General features: G+C 46.0%; 1 protein-coding gene across 21 annotated transcripts in view; it reads right to left on the reverse strand.

Moving 5' to 3' along the window:
* DST (dystonin) overlaps positions 1 to 17,031 on the reverse strand; it is a 516,386-nt gene that overhangs the window by 233,449 nt on the left and 265,906 nt on the right. Inside the window, exon 1 of one of the 21 annotated variants that reach the window (XM_070361386.1) lies at positions 12,119 to 13,107. The exons of the other annotated variants lie outside the window; for them this stretch is intronic. Within the exon in view, the coding sequence (XP_070217487.1) occupies positions 12,119 to 12,826 (708 nt within the window). The 5' untranslated portion in view covers positions 12,827 to 13,107. Of the gene's footprint in view, positions 1 to 12,118; positions 13,108 to 17,031 lie in introns of those variants that run through there. 21 annotated transcript variants of the gene reach the window in all.

Consider the following 17,031-nt stretch of genomic DNA (forward strand, 5'->3'; position numbering starts at 1 on the left):
ACCCAGACGAGCCTCAGCCCCGATCTAGGCAGGCTGTCTCCTCTGTGGGGATGTCCGCGTCCCACGTGGACCACCACCTCCTTGAACCCCAGCTCTGATCTCGGCCAGGGGCTCCAGGAAATGCGCCTTTTCTCCTCAGTGTCCTCAGTGGCCAGTCTTCCTATCCCTCCGTGAGTTTCTGTCCACTCTCCCCCGTGTGGTGAAGCGCCTACCCGCCTGCTCTCCTTGTGTTTGGCATCGCCTTTCGTCATCTTCACAGAGGACAGAGAGACGTGTAAGGGCCCTGGCCTGTCACCCTGGGTCTCTGTGAGGGGCTCCCCTCTGGGTGTTTGCTCTCAGTATGTACAACACCCAAGTCTCTTCCATCCTAAATTGAGTAAAAACAAATAACCTTCATAAACCCGGTTTCCTCTGTACTCAGCACCATCCGGAGAAGGCAATGGCACCCCACTCCAGTACTCTTGCCTGGAAAATACCATGGACGGAGGAGCCTGGTGGGCTGCAGTCCATGGGGTCGCTAGTCGGACATGACTGAGTGACTTCACTTTCACTTTTCACTTTCATGCATCAGAGAAGGAAATGGCACCCCACTCCAGCGTTCTTGCCTGGAGAGTCCCAGGGACGGGGGAGCCTGGTGGGCTGCCGTCTGTGGGGTCGCAGAGTTGGACACGACTGAAGCGACTTAGCAGCAGCACCACCTCTCTCTCTTGTTGGTAAAGCACCTGGAGAAACCACTCTGCACTTTGTAACCTTTATCTTTACTCTTCAGCCTGTTGAGTCTTGGCTTCTGTCCCAGTCATTCCATGGAAAGTAAGAAGGGGTGAGCAGACAGAAAGAGGGGGTCAGCGCTCATGACTCTGCTCACAGGAGGTGGGAGAGGAGATGGTCTGTGCAGCATGGGGAGGGGTCAGGTGCGGAGCGTGGGCGGTCCCGCCAAGGGTCAGCGCTGCCAAAGCTGGGCACCTGCACACTTCCTGTGCCCTGGAGAGACAGCAGCGGACTCTGGGGGGGCGCAGGCTGCCCTGGGACTGTAGGGAGCAGAAGCAACTACCTTTAGTCAAGACCACCACCTCCAGGTTCCCGTGTCAGCATCAACCCCTCCTAAGACACAGCCACGACAGACCTAGAACCACACGGGGCTCAGGAGAGCCTCCCGCCTCTAGAACCGAGCCCGGGTGTCAAGTGAGTAACAGTCTCCTAAACAGGCTCCGCGCACCACACCCGTGCCCTCACCCCACGGACACATCGATCCCCGTCAGTCTTGGCTGGTCTGCCCAGGCCCAGGCCATTCGCCTTCTGTTCCACGGTCAAACCACACGGCATCAGACGCCCTCTCTCCGCAGGGGCTCTGCTCAGGCCGCTTCTCCCCTGGAGCGTCCCCACCCCCCATGCCCAGCTCAACATAGACTGAAGTGCTCAAGGGGTGGGAGACCTGCGGGAAGGGAGAGAGGGGAAGGCCAGGGACAGGGAAGGGGAGGAGGGAGGGGGAATGGAGGGAGGGGGAGGGGAGGAGGGACGGGGAGGTAGGGAGGAAGGAGGAGGAGGAAGCATCAGAAGAAGTGTCATGTTTGCACTGGGGATGAATGAGTTTTAGCCTATCATGTAACCCTTGTCACCTTAGGAAATAAAAGGTTTCCAACTAAGGTCACTTCGCAGTAACTGCCACACCCCCAGCCACTGTCTAGGAGTGCCCGGCAGCAAACCCAGGCCTGGAGATTACTCAGCGAGAGCCCAACACTACCCAAGTGTCATCTCGTTTCTGTAACAGTGTCATAAACTTAACCCGGGATATAGTTTTGAAATGTCTTTTCAATGCAAGAAAAGAAGCCGACATCTCCATCAGAATGCTCACTTGACTTCCCTCCCTGCGGACGGGGGTGGGGGGTGGGGGTGGGAGGTGTGGGGGGGCAGGCATGGAGGGCCAAGCCTCCCGTGCTGGTCAGCTGAGGCTGCCAGCCTCAGTCCTCTAAGCAAAGTCAAAGCCACGAGAAGACTGGGCGGCAGCCACACCCGCTTTTTACCACTATGCTGTCATAGTTCTGGCATGTGGGAAGGGAGGGCACGCCAAGGGCCAATTTCCAAAGCTGACTCACACAGTCCCCAGGAGACTATTCACAGTTTTATCATATTTAATTCTATCTAAGGCAAAGGCAATTTTTAAATTTTTAAAAAATAATTAGAATTTATGAAAAGGTTAAATAATCAGACATGTAACAGCAGAAAGGCAACATCTCTGAGGCTGAGAGGACTAAGAAACATAACTCAGAGAAGCTATGACTATAGGAAAGGATTAAGGAATCCAGGGAACTCTAACTGGAAGATCTCGGAGCCCGCTGTCAGCCCCTGGTTTCACTGGTGAACAAGCTGAGGACACAGGAGGCTCCGGGACATGTCCAGGGTCTCAGCAGGCCGGCTGGGAGGGCCCGAGGCACGGACCTGAGGCTCCTAAATTCCAGCTCAGGACCTGCAAGAGGAGAGTGAACTCTCTCCTTCACATTTAGAATAGACACCTATCCTGCCAACTCGGACTGATCTTTCCTCCGGGTCAGGAAGCCCGGTGGGTGCTCACTCTCAGTGCTGGAGAGATGTCTCCACTCGACTGTGGTTAAGGGTTAAGGGTCAAGGTGGAGAAGGAAATGGCAACCCACTCCAGTGTTCTTGCCTAGAGAACCCCATGGACAGAGGAGCCTGGCGGGCTACAGCCCATGGGGTCACAAACAGTCGGATACAACACTAGACTATACTCACACTGGTCACAGTGGCCATCATTAAAAAATCTACAGATAACAAATGCTGGAGAGGGTGTGGAGAGAAGGGAACCCTCCTACAGAGCTGGTGAGAATGTAAGTTGGTGCAGCCACTATAAAAAACAGTATGGACGTTTCTCAAAACACTGAAAATAGAATTACCATATGATCCAGCAATCCCACTCTTAGGCGTATATCCAGGCAAAACTGTAACTCGAAAAGATAAACACACCCCTATGTTCATAGCAGCACTGTCCACAATAGCCAAGGCATGGAGAAGACCTGAATGCCCATCAACAGATGAATGGATAAAGAAGACGTGGCACATATATACAACGGAATGTTATTCAGCCACAAAAAAGAACAAAATAACGCCATCTGCAGCAACATGGAGGCAACTAGAGATTATCACACTAAGTGAAAACATCTCAGAAAGAGAAAGACAAATGCCACGTGGCAATACTTCTATGTGGACTCTGAAATATGACACAAATGAACACATCTATGGAACATAACAGACCCACAGACAGAGAGAATGTTGTGGTTTCGAAGGTCGGGGAGGCGGGGAATAGCAGATGCAAACTATCATATATGGGAGGGATAAACGGTCCTACCGCACAGCGCTACACGGGGACTATATTCAGAGTCCTGTGATAGACTATAATGCAGAAGAACATAAAAGAGAATGTGTGCATATTACACACACACACACACACACGTATATATATAACTGAATCACTCTGCTATACAGCAGAAATTAACACAACAGTGTAAATCAACTAGACTTCAATTACAAAAAAATTTAATTAAAAAAAACATTTAAGTCTTCTGACTCAAGAGCTAAGTCCCCTTTCCTCTGCTACACCAAATCGACAGTGACACTCCACGGCATTTCAGGAAGAGTTTTGTCTACTGAGAAACCAGCTCATTTTACAGAAGCAAAAACTGACATGGTGGGTGTAGGAAAGCTAGTTGTCAAACGTTCCTCCCTGCAGAACCCAAACCCCTACTGGTTCAGAGAGCTGGACACGAGCACCATCCACGGAATTTCAATTCCTTCACATATTTGTGTTCAAATCTACAAGAGAGTTTACACTCTAATTGAGAGAGTTCAGGTACTACCAAGGAGGAAAGCAGGAGGTTGGAAAAGGTGATCTCAGGATGCTTCCACCTCTGTTAACACAATGATTTCAAGAGTGAAAGCTGATCCTTGGGAGGAAAGGCACTGCAGAGCCACGGAGGGCGGTGACCTGTGTTCCACCCCCAACCCCACGGCTTCCAGGGCTTTGGTCTCCTCTCATGGAGATGTCCACACACACACACACACACACACACACACACACACACGGTTCAGAACCGTGCCTGCCCATGTGAGCGGAAGTGATTGCACCAGACTGGGGGTTATTCCTAACAATTTTTTACTCACACTGCTGGACACTCTAGTCAGGCAAAAGCAAATTCCATACTGAATGTGTCAAAACACACAAATATTTCCAAGCCTGTATGTTTGCTTTCAAAGACAATCTCTTCAACGATGTTTCAACTGTTTTGGCAGAAACCGATGTAATCAACACATTTTTAGTGTCTGCTTCCAAGTTTCAAAAATGTGTGAAAAGGCTCCATAAAATATTCTTAACTGCAAAGAGGGCACATGTATTTTGAAAATTGTATCTCGTTAAAAAACTGCCTCCCTAAAAGGAAGAGGTAAATAGAGGATTAAAGCAAAATAAAAGCTGATAAAATTCAAGTGCTGATGCTCTACATTAAGGGTCACCTTGAGCAAAGGTTCATGTATTTCTTATTCAAATACAGGATAAATTAACATAGATTTAACTATTTCTCTTGTACAGCAAAGGATCTGAAACTTTGACATGTCCTTCCTTTAACAGAAAAGACAGAAACATTTTAATGCTGACACACAGCCACGTTCTGTGCAATTATTTTAGAACTAAATTTTCACAAACTGGTTATGAAATCTAAATGAAGACTAGAAAAAAAAAATACCCATAAATGCATTTTCATTTAAAAAGATGAACTGTTTCAGAAAGAAATGAGTTAAGTCAACTGTAAACCAAATGACCTTTGCTTACGAGATCTAGAAAAACGGCACTGATGAACCTATTTGCAGGACAGGAACGAGACACAGACACAGAGAAGGGATTTGCAGGGGGAGGAGAGGGGGTACGAACTGAGAGAGCAACGATGACACATACACACTACCACGTGGAGAACAGATGGCTGGTGGGAGGCTGCTATGGGACACGGGGAGTTCACACGGGGAGTTCAGCCTGGTACTCCGACACCCTAAGGGGTGAGGTGGGGAGGGGGAGGCAGGCTCAAGACGGAGGGAATATATATATATGTGTGTGTGTGTGTGTGTATAATTATGGCTGATTTGCATTGCTGTACGGCAGAAACCAACACAACACTGTAAAGCAATTATCCTCCAATTTAAAAATAAATTAATTTTTAAAATCTACAGAGCAAAAGCTACTATAGAAAAGGAGAAATACTTAGAATTTATCCTAGTCCTTGAATTCTAAGTACAATTTTGTAGCTTAAGATTCATAGAAGACTTGGTTAAAGAAAACTCTTCTGAATAAATATTACATTTCAATGAGGCAGACAGGATGAAGCACAAGCTGGAATCAAGATTGCCGGGAGAAACATCAATAACCTCAGATATGCAGATGACACCACCCCTATGGCAGAAAGAGAAGAGGAACTAAAGTGCCTGTTGATGAAAGTAAAAGAGGAGAGTGAAGAAGCTGGCTTAAAACTCAATTCAGAAAACTAGATGATGGCGTCCAGTCCCATCACTTCATGGCAAATAGATGGGGAAACAGTGGAAACAGTGTCAGACCTTATTTTCTTGGGCTCCAAAACCACTGTAAATGGTGACTACAGCCATGAAATTAAAAGACACTTGCTCCTTGGAAGAAAAGGTATGACCAACCTAGACAGTATATTAAAAAGCAGAGACATTACTTTACTGACAAAGGTCCATCTAGTCAGAGCTATGGTTTTTCCATGGGCTTCCCTGGTGGCTCAGACGGTAAAGTGCCTGCCTATAATGCGGGAGGCCGGGGTTCGATCCCTAGGTCGGGAAGATCCCCTGGAGAAGGAAATGGCAACCCACTCCAGTATTCTTGCCTGGGGCTCCAGTCCATGGGGTTGCAAAGAGTCGGACATGACTGAGCAACTGAACTGAACTAAGGTTGACTATTCATGTATTATTCTAACATTTTGAGATGTTTCTGAATTATGTTATTCTGATACAATGGGAAGTCAATTAATAAAATATCCAACCCTCCTTTTACTCAGATGCTGATAATGTCACTTGTACACTATGCACACCCCTTCCCATCCTTCCCTCCTTGGCTTTTCCCTGCACACCACTGCCCTATTCACGGCAATTCACCAAAGGATGAAAAGAAAAGGAAGGTGAAAAGAAGTCAGTCTGAACTAGTTTACATGGCTGTATGACAGGGTGGGACATCAAAATGACAAAATTCTCCCTTGATCCACAGTTTGGCTTTCTGTTATTTCAATGATCCCAGTCTAGCACAGTCCGAAAATATTAATGGAAACTTTCAGAAATAAACAATTCTTAAGTCTTAAATGGCACAACGTTCTGAGTAGTGAGATAAAATCCTGCCCCGTCCAAGTCCGTCCCACCCCTAAGAGGAATCACCCCACTAGTCACTTCATAAATGTCTTGGTTATCAGACTGACTATTGTGGTTTGGCCACCTGATATGAAGAACTGACTCACTGGAAAAGACCCTGATGCTGGGAAAGACTAAAGGCGGGAGGAGAAGGGGACGACAGAGGATGAGATGGCTGGATGGCATCACCAACTCAATGGACACGAGTTTGAGTAAACTCTGGGAGTTGGTGATGGACAGGGAGGCCTGGTGTGCTGCGGTTCATGGGGTCGCAAAGAGTCAGACACAACTGAGCGACTGAACTGATTGTGGTTTCTCAGTGCGTGTATTCAAGGAACGCTTATCTTCATAATGGACCTAAGATGCAAAAGTCATGCAGTAATTCAGCTACTCTCCTACTGTGCCTAATTTGCAAACTAAACTTCACTGTAAGTATTTAAGTACAGCAAAAGTACAGTGTATACAGAGAGGGCTGAGTACTATCCAGTTTCAGGAGTCCACTGGGAGCCTTGGAATGTGTCCCCTGAACATACAGAGAGTACCATGATATCCACGGTCCAGATCCCCAAAGCCTCCAGGGCATCTAAGCTTACAGCCACACCCCCAACATCTGTAATGAAGAAACGATGGGATGTGTTGGTGTTGGTTAGACATATAACAGGCCCAGAATAAATGGTAGAGAAATCAAAGAAGAGGGGGCTGGAGGGAGGGGTGAAAACACAGCACAAGGATGTGCAGTGGAATCTGCGGATTCGCAGGAATTGAAAGAGATGCATGCAGGGGAAGGTGGGGAAGTGGCAGCCGCTCTAAGCCTGGCTAGAGATAGTCCCCGGCGAGACCGAAACCCTCCCTCACCCCGGCAGAGAGGCCTGAGCAAGTCATCAGGTCTCCTGAGGCTCCACGTCCTCATCCGTAACTGGAGCGAACGACAGAACCATCTCATGATGCTTGAACAGCCCCGTGGGGGTGCCGAGCATGCAGCAGGGCTCTGCAAACACCATGCCTATTAATAGTCATGTCATCAACCAGCCCCACATCCTCCGTTTCTGGAATGGGGACCCGAGACCTGGAGAAATCGCAGGAGGCATCCAAGGCACCCGGCTCTCTGGCAGCAAGGCCTGGCGGGAACTCACACCTCCTGCCTCCGGGCCCGTGATCCACACCGCTTGCCAGAAAACACATGATGAGGGGAAAACGAGGGTGATGCTGGTTTTCAGAATTTAATGTGGTTTTCATGAAATGCAAGAGAGGGTGCCTGAAACATAAGCAGTGTTCTCACATTCCACCAGAAGATACTGTCATTCAGTTAAATCCAGGGGAAGGCTTCATCTGGGGATGGCTCCACCACCCCAGGGGCCACTTGAGAACATGGAAGGAAATGAGCGCTCTGGCCACAGTCTTGACCGTCAGAATCACCAGCCCGCAGTGATCCTGTGTATCAGGATCACTGCAGTTGACATCCAGCCACCTATATATATACTTTTTTTTTTTTAATTTATGTGTCTGCGCTGGACTGTAGTTGCAGCACGCAGGATCATTCAGTTGGAACATGCAAACTCTTACTTGTGGCAGGATCTAGTTCTATGACCGGGGATGGAACTTGGGTCCCCTGCACTGGGAGCACAGTCTTAGCCACTGGGTCATCAGGGAAGTCCCACAGCTTATTGCTTAAGAGCTCCTTAGGTAACATTTATACGTGGTCAGTCAGAAAAACAATAACCCATAAAGACAGAAAATAACCATCTTTGTGGAGATCAGCACAAGATTGTGAAGAAATGGGACTTGTGAAACTTAAGGATGAAGAAAGCTTTGTGGGAACAGCTCAAGGGCAACAGCAAGCTCCTCGTCACAAGTCCAGGGAGCATGTGCATCAGACAAAGAAGGGGCCCCTGAGCTCATCACACCCTGCCCCTAAACGTGCTGCACCCTGGCCACCTCTGTGGGTAACACTCACCCTCCCCAATGAACATCAGCGCTTAGAAACATCAACCTCTGCCCCAAGCTCACAGCATCTCCTTTAGAACTCTGACAGTTCATGTGGGATGCTAAGCCATCATTGACTCAGCTACTCACATCTACTGTGCGGCCTTAAGGATCTTATTTAACCCGAGTTTCCATTTCTTAGTTCCAGAAAAGAGGAAATGTCTGTTTCACCTATTTAATACAGTTCTATTTAATACAGTTCTTAAGAATGATCAAAAGACGATGAGTCTGAAAGCGTTTTCTGCTTCCAAATCAATATGCAACTCTGCGATGCTTCTGTTTTCACTTATACCTCCTTACCCTAGCAAAGCTATAACGTACTATGACATTTACATCCAGTATGTGCCCAAGGAGGGCCAGCTGAACTCCCTTCTCAGAACCCCAGAGCCTGGAGGACCACCCAAGGTCAGCTGATGGGGCAAGGACTAAAGGGGAGGTCGGCTGGTCACCTAGAGCAAGAATGACAAATATCACAGGAACTAGGAAGTTCAAGGCAGAGGCCTAAAGTAAGTCGAAGCTGAAGAAAAGTTCAAAGAATTGTACACTATTCCATTTGGAGATTAACTCAAACATCACTGAGCCCAATCCTTACACATAACTGAGTGTAAAGATAGCTCAAATAGAGAAGCAATGAAAAAGATTTTGAAGGGACTATGTCTTGCAAACAAATGCTGGCTAACAGGACATTGTAGGGGCTGAGAGCTCTCACGTCCATCCAATTCTGAAATGGAAAATGGAGAATCCAATACAAAATAAAGAGCCATGCACAGTTCTAACCAAAGATAATTAGGCAGAGTCCACCTCCAAGGTTCTGGGAAGAATGCAGTGACAAAGAGCAGCAAGCTATTGGTCTGATTCTGTTTGCCACAGAACCATCTTTAAGTGGACCACAGCAAAGTGAGACCTCAAAATCCTCAGATAAAATAAGGACTGCTGCTGCTGCTGCTAAGTCGCTTCAGTTGTGTTCAACTCTGTGCGGCCCAATGGACGGCAGCCCACCAGGCTCCCCAGTCCCCGGGATTCTCCAGGCAAGAACACTGGAGTGGGTTGCCATTTCTTTCTCCAATGCGTGAAAGTGAAAAGTGAAAGTGAAGTCGCTCAGTCGTATCCGACTCTTCTCAACCCCTATGGACTGCAGCCTACCAGGCTCCTCCGGCCATGGGATTCCCCAGGCAAGAGTACTGGAGTGGGGTGCCATAAATAAGGACTAGCCCTCATTAAAAAGTCTACAAATAAATGCTGGAGACAGTGTGGAGAAAAGGGAGCCCTCCTACACTGTGGGTGGGAATGTAAATTGGTGCAGACACTATGGAGAACATGGAATGGAGGTTCCTTTAAAAACTAAATACAGAGCTACCATACGATCCAGGGATCCCAAGCCTGGGGATATATCCAGAGGAAACCATAATGCGGAAAGATACATGCACCCCGGTGTTCACTGCAACACTGTTCACAACGGCCAAGACATGGGGATGACCTAAACACCCACGAACAGGTGGATGGGTAAAGAGGATGTGGTGAATACACACACATGTATATATGTAACACTGCTCACATAAAAAAGAGCAAAATAATGCCATTCGTAGCAACATCTATGGACCTAGAGATGATTATATTAAGTGCAGTAAGTCAGACAAACTCATGATTGCACTTATATGTGGAATCTAAAAAATTATACAAATGAATTTGTTTACAAAACAGAAACAGACTCAGATATTTCAACAACAAATTTATGGTTACCAAAGGGGAAGGTGGGGGGAGAGAATAAATTATGAACTGGGATTAGCATACACACACTAATATACATATAATAAATAATTAACACGGACCTACTGTACAGCAGTGAACTCTACTCGATATTCTGTGAGAAAGTGGAAGTGTCAGTCACTCAGTTGTGCGTGACTCTCTGCAACCCCAGGGACTGCAGCCCGCCAGGCTCCTCTGTCCATGGGATTTCCCAGGCAAGAATACTGGAGTGGGTAGCCATTCCCTTCTCTAGGGGATCAATATTCTGTAATAACCTTAGGGAACCAGGTAAGAATACTGGAGTGGGTAGCCATTCCCTTCTCCAGGGGATCAATATTCTGTAATAACCTTAGGGAAAGAATCTGAAAAAGAATGGTTATAGGTATGTGTATAACTGAACCACTTTGCTGTACATCTGAAATGAACACAACATTGTCAATCAACTACACTCCAGTATAAAATAAAAATTGTTTAAAAAGTGAAAAAATAAGACTATTTATTCCATTTTGCATTCCCATAGAAGATGTGAGCCTTTGTTAAGTACCTCCTTATCACAACTATTTAACAAATCTGGTTGACAGGTTTATGACCTATTTTCACATGTATTTTCCATTGAAGTTTCAAAAATCATTAGCTACACAAAGTATAAAGAAGGGGTAAAATCCTTGGCATGAAGATAACACAAGGGGGGAGAAAAAGGCTTATGTACCACTTAAGAAACAGATTTTAAGTTTCCACTCATCAAAATGTGTAAGGCTTCCTTGAAGCCAAATTGTGAAAACAAACAAACAAACAAAAACAGATGGAAAACATATGTGAGCAAAGCCAAGTGGCTACATTCATAAACACACAGCGACCAAGCAGCTTTCTTTCACACTGACCTCCATCCATGTCAGACCTACACAGACAACGGACTAGACCGGATGCTTTCTTTTTCAATGTGACCACTGTAAAATGTAAACAGAAAGCATGACATAACACTGCCAAGGATGGGGGTGGATGCAAACAGGGAACCAGCTTCGGGAGGGCCAACGAAAGTCAACGACGACCACGCACACTGGCCCGGACAGAGCTGCATCTGGTCCCTGGGCAAAGAATCTCTACCCGACAACACAAGGACTTTGCCACGAATGTTTCGTATCACATTTACCTCTTATTTCTGGACTTTTTTCTTAAAAGGCAAAGCCATCAACTTAAAGAAAAACTCATCAACTTCCACTACTAACATGTACAGGACACTGCTTGGGTGATGGGCTTCTCAGCAAGTATATCAGTATTTTACATTTTAAAGACAAGTAAAAATCCCAGAGAAGTAACTTTGTCTAATGCTAAATATCTGTGTTAGGAATAAAGATTGCAACTTCCTGGCAGTCTGAGTCATAAGCAAATTCCTATGACCCGCTGCCCAAGTGAGTTCTGATTTTAGACTTGGCTGGGGGAGGAACTCATGTATCAGAGAGAACAGATTTGGTCAGTTTCATCTGTGCCTGCTGCCCCCAACACACAAACACACATGGAATTGAAAGCAGTCATGTGAGCGTCCCTATGTATGGACACAGAGAACTGGAATTTGCCTTTTGTATCAGCAAACTTGTGGATCAGCAAGTCCATACTGACTGATCACTGCAGTGTCTCCTCTTACATCTGTCTTGTCAAAACTGTCTTTTTTATTTAACTACTGTTTGCCAAGGCTATTCCATTGGAAAAAACAGGAAACATTAACTACAGAAATTCAAAAGACGTGCCAAGTCTTCCAATAATAACAAAAATGTAAAGGGTTTGAAAATAAAGTCATGATTAAAGAATGCATCACAAAAAATAAAATCACAGTCCAACCTAGTGAAATGCATCAAGAGCTTCCACAGAGATGACCATAAAGAGAGCACCTACGAAGGACAAGCTGCAGAACCTCCAGCAGCTGTGTGCACCTGGAGTCCTTATTTACACGGTGAACTCGGGATCTGGCTGCACTTACCTCCTTCGTGTCCTCGGAAGGGAAGGACATATTATCACAGAGGGAATGACATCTCTTTTTTCCAAACTGGAAACGGTGTGCTTCCTGAAGGCAAGATCTTTCCGTGTTTTGCTTTTCCTGACTACCGCTGTCATTTTTTGATGGATCTTCAGAAAACCCACCTTTTTCAAGTGATCTCTCTGTACCACAGTGAATGGAACTTAAGCTGGCTGCCTTTCGTGAAGAAAAGCCACCCGTTTTTCTCTGGAATGTTCTTTTTCTTGTGTTGACATCATCAAAGTGGTCCTTTCTCTTTGCATGGTAGGGGGTGCTGTCTTTTTCTGAAACCCTTTCCTCTGGTATGCTGACTCTGATTTGGGTTTCCTGATGTTGAGAAGGGCACCCCGGGTAACGCTGACCGCTCGCGCTCGCCATCTGGGGCTGGACCCCTGCCTGCAGAGTGAGGCCGGGGCTGGCCCCCCGCTCCTGCACCAGCCCCCAGGCCCAGGGGGCTGCCTGCCCTCCGGAGAGCGGGCGGGCGCTTCTCTTCCCTTCATCATCAGGCCGAGGCCCTCCTGACTCTGTGTCATCTGCTGCTTTCTTGGTCAGGTCCCGTCTAAAGTATTTTCTTCTTCCAGCAGAGTACTTTTCAAGTCTCAGAGGAGTTTTGGCAGGATCCAGACACTGTTCTTCTTTCTCGGCTCGGACACATCCACAGACATTCCCCATTTGATTTGCAGAAACTCACAGCTACACAGAGTCCCTCATTTCAAAAGCCGGGGGTTCCTCAGATCTCCACGCAGCCTAACTCCTCAGACTTCCTGACCATCCTCTTCAGCGTGAGGCCATCTTGCTCATGAGAAAGGCACCCGCAAGAAACGCCGTGGCATCCTGCCCGGCCGGCCCCGGGTCTCATTAGACGCCGTGGCTTATTTCTGGCCAGCAATCCTCTTAGACAAACATCACTGCTCACTGTCAAATAACATGCTGATGAGCTTTCAAGGCAAACCCTTAGCCTTGGCTGTACGAAAACATTCTGACCCTCACTTTCCTTTCGGTTTTCTGAAATGCAGTTACACGACCCAAGTCTGCCTAACCTTTGGAATGACTGGCGATGCGACAAATCTGAGCGCAAACAGAAAGCAACACCAGTCAGGAGACGTTTAGCAAAGTGCCTTTCAAACTTAGTTCCAAAGTGCCTTTCAGATTTAGTTTCAGAAACTCCTGACTGTACAATTTTTTTACTTAAGAAACACAAACAAATGTTGGCACCTGCCCCAAAAACTAGGCTCAGAAACCTGTATAAACTGTATTAAGAATCATTTAAAAACAACCACACACACACACAAAAAAGAACAAAAACAGGGTGATTCCACAGCTGAAGGAGAGATAAAACATGCTAAATTCCTAAAACACTCCAGTCAAATCATTTCTAAAATCAATCCCTTTAAATAGCTTGTCATATTTTTCATATGACAAATTTCCAAGCCATTTCTCTTTCTCTGATCATTAGGATTTTCATGAGTAGCTTGATAAATTTTATGATTTCAAGCTTGAAACACTTAGCCAAAAGAAACACCTGTGTGTTCTTACACATGAATTAAGGCAGTTGAACTTTACATGTAACTTTTATACTTGTACCCTAGTTGAATATTATGCAGTTTTACCAGGGCTGTGCTGTATGAATGATAAATCAGAATGGAGCCTGATGACCCAAGGTGTGCCTCTTTCTAAGACTGAGTCATTGATGCGGTAAAAAGGAAATTAGTATCATATGACTAGTCTTACACAAAAGCTCAAATCAGCTGACTAATAAAAAAAATTGACAACTGACTTTCTCTAGGTTGTCTTTAGACTGATGCAAAAATGGAACTCATATTTTTCTAAACAAAAATATTCAATTAAATAGTCAAGTTAGCAATGTGCCTGATAATTGTCAGTAACAGACCTGCACGGTGAGGTTTTCCTTAATCAATTCAAGAGGAAATTAAACAATCTCTATCAGAAAAAAGAATTATATCCTAGAAGACAAGCTGGTAAAAATAAAGCTTCCGGCTGGTTTGCTTTTAATTTATTCTCAATGTCTTTGTTGGCACTGGGACATTTTTCAAGAGAACTCAGAAGTATAATGTCACTAACATGACAAAGGTACAACCACTGACCTGCACTTCCTTCCAGCCCTGCCAAACCCAGAAGCTGCCCCTCTTGAGGCCACTGCACACTGCTGTCTCCCCCGGAAATGGCTCCACTTCAGTGTCTGCCTGGTTAGCTGGCATTCATCTTGCAAAGCCTGTCTACAACATCAGGGGCAATTGCCTTTATTCTCTAAGACCTTCCTAATCCTACCGAAACACATCCTCCTCTACATCCCTACTTTTATTTATACTGTGACAGATTCAGCAGCCCAGATTATAGTCAGTATTACAAACATTCTCCCAATAGACAGAGCAACACTCTTCCATCATCTCCACGAGACAGACTGGGATCTGGGACCCTTTGTTGCAATACTTGCACCTGAACAAACCTCTCCTGAGCAACAAAATACAAAGAAACTAGATGGGACTGAAACTGACTGCATGCACGCACAGTTGGGGCAAATTCTGGACAAAAGATACAAAGAGACCAAAAAACCCAACTGCCACTTCTGAAGAGCCCAGAGCAAAAGCAGAGGTCAGGAGCAAAAGCAAGGTATTGCGCATGCCCCCTGCACACACCACCACCAAAGGGGTGGGCACACCACCTGGGCCACGCCTCCAGCCAAGCCCTGGTCAGGCCCCCACCCTGACCCCACGTGAGGAAGGCGCTCACCCCACCTTGGGGATTGAGCAGGGAACCTGTTCTCACTTCCCATGCTGCAGGCACAAGCCCCCAGAAAGCCCTGCCTGAATTTCTTATCTGGCCTCTCATCAACTGCTATTGATTAAGGAGGCCAAGAACCCTAGTCCATCACATAGTATCCTGGACTTAGCATAGGGTAACTCACACAAGATTACTGTCCTGGCAACACTAACCTTCAGACTGCCCAACTATAACAGACAGTCAATTTGTGATGCTCAAATAAATATTTTTAAATCAATCAATAAATTGGTCTTCTGAAATCATTTCCCTTATTTATGTAAAGTATAGAGAAAAAAGGCCCCGTCACATTGAGTGAGGACAATTACCACTGCTATAAATAGCCTTCTGTCTTGGCATAACAAGTAAAACCATTCTAATCTTAAATTATCATAGGACTAAAAGTATTTCTTTAAATAAAAAAGAACATTTCTATTTTATACAAAACACTGAAATGTTCCATTTTAAATAAACCTTGGTCTAATTTTTAAATACTGGTGATAATCTAACAGTCATAATATCTTGTAATTCAGGTCCTAAAATACACTGGGTTTCATAAAATATGCCACAGTATCATACTAGAGGCAAAACCCTTGGGAGTTTGGGATTAGCACGTGCATTAACTATTATATATAGAACGGATAAACACAGTCCTCCTGTATAGCACATGGAACCATACTCAGAATCCTGTGATTAAACCATAATGGAAAAGAATATGGAAAATACTGTGTGTGTGTGTGCGTGTAAAACTAAAACATTTGGGGTACAGCAGAAATTAACATGACATTACAAATCAACTATATTTATATAAAAAATACATTTAAAAAAAAGAAACAGAACTGATGTTGGTACTTTTTTGGCTGATCCTCCTCTCTCCTCCAAAGACACTTTATATAATTCTTTTTTGAATGATTCTTTGCTTTCCATTTCTTTCAACTTAGGGTCTAAACACATTGCCTCTAATTTCCAACCAGTTACATTTCGGTCTGTTACTTTCTGGTTTCTGCTCTCGGGAACTTGAATGGACCTTCCCCAAAACTCCCGGGGTCTTCCCAGTCGAAACTACCAACCTGCACTCACTCTTAACTCTGTCAGGCCCTCTGGGGGCATTCCTCGCTGCCCACTGTTCCCCTTCTACTTGAAATTCTCTTCCCTGGTTTCATCAATGCTACATTTTCTTGTAGCTATAACAAGAAACAAAGTCCATGTTTCTCTTATTAGGAGAATTCTGGTAAAACCGACTATAATCCGGGGTGACGAATCCTTCTCAATATAAATAAAGAGAAGGACGAGGGGGTTCTGCAAGACTGGGAAGGTGCTGGAGAGAAAGCAGGCGGTCACCGACGCCGGCCAGCTGCGGGCCGGGCCCCTCGCTCCTTCTGTGTCGCCAGGTGGATGGTCTCCCCCAAACTTCCGTCCTCTCTCTCTGCTCTTCTCCACTGGCCCCTCTGAAGGCCCCCTCCTCTCTGACAGACTCAGGACCCTTGCCTTCTGGAGACCCCCAGGTTTATCCGCAGTACTTCTGACTCCCCGGCTCTGCTCTGCCCCCATCTCCAGCTGCTCGGCAGACAGAAGCCAGGGGACCCCACCACACATGTCAAGCCCACCAACGCTGTGGCCTTTTCCTCTCCCCTCACCTCCACCTTCCCCAGCTGTCTGCCGGCTTTTTACCTCTGGGTTTAACGGCTCAGCGGCATCCTTAACCACCCCCTCCAAGTCCATCCTGTCTTCTTCCAAAACACCACCCTGGATTCACCTTTTCTTCCGCGCCCGAGTCCTGGCCTTCAACACCCCGTTCTGAGGGCACCACCTCCACCTCTCCTCTCATCTCCTTGACCGTGGCCTGTGGTCATTTGTTTATTTTACTAGAGTCCATATAGAGTTCTAAAACATCATTTTTCAGGCGCAGGATGGTTGGGTGACTTGCTCAATGTCTTCACGGCCACAGATAAAAGAACTGACAATGACACTCCCTCCAGAGCCTGGGTGCCCCCCAACTCTGACATTCAAAATCCAGACACAGCCTGTATCATCAGTTGTCGGTAACAATGGGACTGTTTCTAAAGGTCTCCTGCAGTTTCAACCCTAAAAGTTCTGGA

This window comes from Bos mutus, chromosome 23 (assembly GCF_027580195.1).
Source record: "Bos mutus isolate GX-2022 chromosome 23, NWIPB_WYAK_1.1, whole genome shotgun sequence".
Lineage (NCBI taxonomy): Eukaryota > Metazoa > Chordata > Mammalia > Artiodactyla > Bovidae > Bos > Bos mutus.